Consider the following 6,330-nt stretch of genomic DNA (forward strand, 5'->3'; position numbering starts at 1 on the left):
GTTGCAAATAAGACACTAGTGCGCTGAACTGTCTTATTGAGTGAGGAAAAGAGCATACTAGGACATTGAGAATATGGAATAAATGCTCACACGGTATTCCGTAGTGCGTATTTATACAGTCAGAGATGACACAATGCTCACACAACAGAAGATGGTATCATGTGGCTTCTACAATCTACAAGCACAAAAGTAGGTCCATGTAATAAGTTTGTTTTTGTTTTTTTCCTCCTCCGATACCCGACCTCACAAAAATTGACTTTGCAGGGGGGGGCGACTGGTGCCTTGAAGTTTGCGATTTCCTTTATGACCAGCAATAGGTCTGCTTTAAGAAGACACAAATCAACCAAATACATTGCCAAAAGGACTGTCACCAAGTTTACCGAATCAAACAATTGAGTAACAATATGAAATTAAAAAAATACTGTGTTAAAAAATGTATTTACAATAATAGTCATACTTAAAGACACAAATGAAATATGAGTAAAAAAATAACTTTTCCCCACACAAGGCCAAATGTGAATAAAGATGGCAGAAATCTCCAAATATTAAAACGTGGACTGACACCCTTTACTGTCCTAATTCAGAGAGCCGTTTCGAGAGAAAAAAAAAAACTTGACAACGAGCATGCAGAGCAGGGCTTCACACGGGCATGGCTGCTTTAGAGTGCCTCATTGTGGCTCAATTAATCTCATCTCAGTATGTTGGAAAAAAAAAACAATTTCGACACGTTTATCGGTGCATTCTCGCGGCTCTCTCCGTGTGCGTCTGCTGAATGACAAATGCACAGAACAAAGCGGCCGTGCATTTCTTTCGTAGCTTTGCGACTCGCTACTTGTCAGCGTGGCAGTTTGAACTCGTCTGAGCATGACTTAAAGGGGCTTGACGTGAGTGGACCAGTTTAAGGGGGACATTTTGGCCGCGATGGTATTGATCTTTTTGAAAAGATTTAAAAACGTGACTTCAATGGGACTTGACTTGAAAATTCTATTTGCAGACGATCTGTAGTCTACATTGGGGCTGCAAAAAAAAAAAAAAAATTACTTGGTCTCTTTTGTAAAATAATCAGATTTAAATTTTTTTTTTAAAAATATTTTAAAAAAGGAAAAAAAAAAGATTCATTTTCATCCCTTTATTCAAAAACATGACATTTCGAATTGACGGTGCAGAAAACGCAGAAGCGTAAAAATGAGTTCTGCTTCAGTTACTGGTTTGATCGGTCACCAAAATTTTGATCACTATTTTCCAATGTCAAAGCAAATGTTTTATTCAACACAGTTTGCATTCATGACGGATGACAGAAATGTGATCTTTACCAATTAGAATCTTTATGTTGAATCAAAATAAAACATTTGCTTTGGCTTTGGAAAACAATGATCAAAATTGAAAGTACTGATAAACATTTTTGCCCATTTTTTAATGTTTATGGAGCAAAGCAGTTGATTGAATTTTTTGTGCGGTTTTTACACATTCAAAATGAAATATTGAATATATTAAACTTCTTTTTTTTTTTTTTTAAATATAGGGATGAAAATTAAAATTCTTGTAATGTAACCCACAAATAGACGCAGCGCACGGCCGCGTATTTCTCAAATGTGAACTATTTTTCAGCTTGGGTTAACACTTGGGCGGCTCCATTTCGGAGCACTCCGTGTCCATATCCGAGTCATACAGCGAAATGCCCGTCGGGTCGCTACCGGGCGACATGGGCGGCGTGCCCACGCTGTGGGCGGCGCGCGAGCCCGTGTCGTCCTGGAAGGTTTCCGTGCAAGAGTAAAGGCCCAGGTCGGGGAGCTTAGAGGTCGGCGCGCAGCTCTTGGACTCGTCGTCGTAGCGGAAGTCCTCTAAGTCCACAAACCACTCGGGCCAAAAGCGGCGGCGGATTCGCTCGCAATACATGGCCAAGTTGATCAGCTCGCCTTTAAAAAAAACAAATGCGCCTGAGATGCTTATCGTTGACCTCACGCTTATTCGTCACGTGACGTAATGAGACGTTCGACCTCGCTCACCTTTGATGAGCTGCTCCGGTCGCGTTCCGGGTAGAGTCCACATGGCGAGGGCCAGGTGGCCGAAAACTGTGGCATCGACTGTTGAAATCTTGGAGCCCATGAGGTACTTTTTATCGCCTGGGACACAGGAAGCAAACTGCTTTAGTGCTCATTTCCACCGCAAGAGGGCAGTAGTGTGCCACTGAATTGACACTAGGCCTGTAATTGTTTATTGTCATCCATATTAATTGATTGCTTTTGTTTGTACAACAGATGGCAAAGAGGACCTTGAAAAAAAAAACAAAAGAATCATCCATTAAATCGCAATTCGATAATTTTTTTTGACAAGCATTCACCTAGCAGAGTGGCCAGCGTGCGCATGTCCTTCTCCATCATGGCGTAGACTTGGTCCTCGGAGAAGCGGCCCATCCCGTGGCCGTACATCTCCCGCTTGACGATGCCGCCGGTCACGTGACTCAGGACCCACTTGAGCAGCTGGCTCAACGGCCCGCTCACGGACAGCATTTTCTGCGTCTCCTCCAGGTTGTCCACCCACTGGCAGTATGCGATGGTCCTGCGGGCGTGGGCGGGAGGTCACGTGACCCCGCTTGGTTTGAAACGTGCGCGAAAACAATTTTCTCCGATTGAAATCGTATTCGTCTGCTCGAGCTCCACAAAAAAAAAAAAATAATAAATAATTGTTGCCATGCGTTTTTAGCTGAAAATAGTGTGTGTGTGTGTTCTGAGATTTGCAATGTGATAATATTTATGTGACATGCTATTCTCCGACGTTCCAACGAAACTTGTCGTAAACAACTGCCCGACGTATCGTGACTGAAAATAGTTTGACGCGACCACAGAATCATGCGCATACCCACCAGTAGAAATGCTCCTCCACCATTGTGGAGACGGCGCGGGACACGGCCTTCTCCTCTGGCGTCAAGCCCTTGTCGAGGCTCACGCCCAGCCGCTCCTCCAGGAAGTCGACGATAAAGTCGGAGCCGCACGCGCGCTCGTGGTTGTACTCGATCCACGGCATCTTGCCCTGCGGTGACAGCTTCCCGTCGAAGTAGTTCTGCAAGCGGGGATGAAACCGAACAGGAGTTTTATCCCCAACCCTTGTTTTGAAAACATTGAAATGAACCTGGAACCTGATAACTGTCCCTGAAATGGTTGATCTTGATTCTAGAATCTTGTTTACGCCAGTTTCATGTTGGAAGTCGTGAGAATATATTCGCTTCATGCATCAGGTGGCTGGAATACAACTCGCCGGTTAATCACAAGGCTTTTATACACCGTGACGACGGGGCGCTCTAAAGTGGACAGGTAAGCCGTTGTAACCTCACCATCCCACTGCCCTTCCGTTCATCCCTACGTGCACCAATAGGTTCCGATCACAATTTCCTCTTCAAACATCACAGAGTCCGTTGAGACGCCGAGAAGACGAGCTACCTGGTAGGGCAGGTCCACCATGCGCAGGTAGGTCTCCGTCTTAAGGCAGAAGGGGGACAGGGACGGGGCTCCGCGTTTGGGCCGGGAGAATTGATGCAGAATGATGGCGTCTGTGGAGTCTAACTCTTCTTCTTTTCTAGGCCGACCAAAGAAGGACACACCAAAAACACACAGATAGCTTGTAAGTAAAATGAGCCACTGTGGCTCTGGAAATCAAATCGGTTCAAGAGAGCAAATTAGACCATTTTCCATGTGACCTCTGACCTCACCACAAGTGACCGTCGTCAAGGCAGATTTGTTGTTGCTATGATTAATCACCCGTCGCGTTTTCTCCCCCATCCGTTGATTGACTTTGGCTTGTCAAAAAATCTTAAGCAGTGGTCTCGTGACACATGGCGGCATGCATTGCGTCACGAGATTCCTCACACGGTGCCAGTCGCTCAGTGGAAACGGGTCAGTGTAGAAATGACACGTGTAGAAAAGCGAAAACTGTTTGACAACACAATGGCACACACACACAGTTATTTTCTTTATCCTCTATCAAAAAAAACCCTAATTACTGCAGTTTACCGACTGAATCACAGTAGTTGTGAAAGTCTTTGATTTGTCTCTTTATGACCGTCCTATACTGCCCCCAGTGGTCAAGTCGCGCACAACAGGAGTCGTCGTGATACACAAAGTGCGTTTACGTTCTGTTTAAGTATGTTTGTTACTGCGTGTTTTGCAATGAGGTACAATCTTATAAAATGCAATTTATTAATCAGTTTCGGACAAGTTAACTCGTATAATCTCTGCCGGCACAGTGGTTAAATGTAAAGCACGTGTAGGATTAGTGGGGTCGGAGGCTGCTGCTTATGGTGGCAATGGGGACGTTCCGTTACGTCACAGCCGCCCACTCACGAGTCCATCTTCTTAACGCACAATGCCTCTCACCTCGCACAACCTGTCGATGTTAAGTAATAACAGACGCCAGTCCCCCGGCCTGTGTTGTTACCTGATGGCGAGCAATTCGTGGAGCAAATAGGCAGCGGCAGCCAGCAGCGCTCCTCCGGTCAGATAGAGCGTCTTCCTCCACCAGGAATCCGAACCCAAAGCCGACATGATAGCGCCGCGGTCGCCGCCCATGGGAAGGGCGACGATGGCCCCATAAAACGACGAGTCCCCGCCGGCCGAGACGCCCTGGCTCCGGCCGAAGTCAACCGCGCACGACCGCGTCCAGGCCAAACCCACTCGCCAGCAGCAGCACATGCTCGTGGCCGTCCGCGGCCGCTTTCCGCCTTGCTGTCGGCCTCATGGGTGCCGCGAGGTCGACGGCGGTCGGCCGGCGGACACGACGAGCACCCCGGCCGCGGCTCGTCCCCGCTGCAGGGTCATTCACGTCATCCGCGACACAGCCAAGCTCCTCTTCCTCCTCCTCCTCTAATAGACCGTCAGGGTGGACGCGTCAGTCGTAAAAATTCCGGTTGGACCCTTCACAGTAATATTCCAGTACTGCTGACTGTAGTATTTGTGTGTTGGATGTGTGCCTGCGTGGTTAAAACGCCTGGTTGTTTTTTTGAGGGGGGCTAAAAACGCCTTGCTACACATAGTCGTTTTTTTAAGTTAAAAACACCTTCCATACATGGTTGTTTTTTTAGGCTAAAAAACCTTAATATGAATGGTTGTTTTTTTTGGGGCTGAAAACGTCTTGGTTGTGTTATTCGGTTATTGGTTGTGTTATTCGACTATAAATGGTCGGGTTTTTTTCGGCAAAAAACGCCTTGCATGACATGGTCGTTTTTCGGGTTTAAAAACCACTTACTATATACAGTACATGGTAGATTTTCCGGCAAAAAAACGCTTTATGAAACATGGTCGTGTTTTGTCCAGCAAAAAATGCTTTACGATACACGTTTTTTTCCGGCAAAAAAACGCTTTTTTTTTCGTGTTTTGTCCAGCAAAAAATGCTTTACGATACATTGTCGGGTTTTTTTTTTGGTTCAAAATGCCTTAGTATACATGGTTTTTGTCGGCTATTTTTTGCCTAAAAACGCCTGACCACACACATGGTGGGGTTTTTTTTTTTGGTTCAAAATGCCTTAGTATACATGGTTTTTGTCGGCTATTTTTTGGCTAAAAACGCCTGACCACACACATGGTCGTTTTTTGGGTGTTAAAAATGCCTTACGATACATGGTCGTTTTTTTCAGCTAAAAACGCCTTACTATACATGGTCTTTTTTGGGGCTGAAAACACCCAGTCACTGATGGTTTAGTGGTACACTCACCGCCTTTGGGTGCAGGCAGCGCGGGATCAAACCCTGCTCAGTGACGTGTGAAAATACAACTCCTCCACTCTGCGCTGTTTCCCCTTGGAGAATGCTGGGAGCACTGTGAGGATCATGTTCTTTGATTTCTCCAGTGCTCTCAACACCATCCAGCCCAACCTACTGCGGGACAAGCTGCGGCACGCCGGAGTGGACCACCACCTCACATCACAGATGACAGATGACCTCACAAACCGGCCGCAGTATGTGAGAGCACAGAGCTGTGAGTCGGACAGGCTTGTCCTGGCTCCGTTCCTGTTCAGCCTCGACACCTCGCACTTCAGCTACATCACTCCAACCTACCACCTTCAGAAGTTCTCTGACGACTCCGCTATTGTCGGCCTCATTACAGAAGGAGATGACCGAGAGTACAAGGGACTGACGAAGGATTTCGTGGACCGGTGCCTGCAGAACCACCTCCAGATCAACCACGGAAAAACTAAAGAGTCGGTTGTGGTTTTCTGCAGGAAATAGTCCTCACCTGCACCGATGAACATCCAGTGTACGGACATGGAGAAGGTGACCTCCTACAAGTACATGGGTGTTCTTCTCAACAATAAACTTGACTGGTCTACCAACATGGACACC

At 46.5% G+C, this 6,330-nt stretch overlaps 1 protein-coding gene across 1 annotated transcript; it reads right to left on the bottom strand.

The window, feature by feature from the left end:
- Positions 1-1,486: 1,486 nt before the first annotated feature.
- Positions 1,487-4,955, bottom strand: faxca (failed axon connections homolog, metaxin like GST domain containing a). Its single transcript, XM_019882644.1, has 6 exons — positions 4,432-4,955; positions 3,438-3,573; positions 2,864-3,060; positions 2,342-2,559; positions 2,007-2,123; positions 1,487-1,916 (listed from the first exon to the last, which is right to left on the bottom strand). Exons 1-6 carry the CDS (start codon positions 4,683-4,685, stop codon positions 1,615-1,617), a joined length of 1,224 nt encoding a protein of 407 aa, XP_019738203.1. The 5' UTR covers positions 4,686-4,955; the 3' UTR covers positions 1,487-1,614.
- Positions 4,956-6,330: the final 1,375 nt, after the last annotated feature.

Source organism: Hippocampus comes, unplaced genomic scaffold (assembly GCF_001891065.2).
Source record: "Hippocampus comes isolate QL1 unplaced genomic scaffold, H_comes_QL1_v1.1 scaffold5, whole genome shotgun sequence".
Classification (NCBI taxonomy): domain Eukaryota; kingdom Metazoa; phylum Chordata; class Actinopteri; order Syngnathiformes; family Syngnathidae; genus Hippocampus; species Hippocampus comes.

Coding starts and splice junctions, on each gene's coding strand:
- faxca (XM_019882644.1), bottom strand. CDS start 4,685: ATGTGCTGCTGCTGGCGAGTGGGTTTGGCCTGGACGCGGTCGTGCGCG. Junction 3,574..4,431: donor CACGAATTGCTCGCCATCAG/GTAACAACACAG, acceptor TGGTCGGCCTAG/AAAAGAAGAAGAGTTAGACT. Junction 2,124..2,341: donor CACGCTGGCCACTCTGCTAG/GTGAATGCTTGT, acceptor CCTGTGTCCCAG/GCGATAAAAAGTACCTCATG.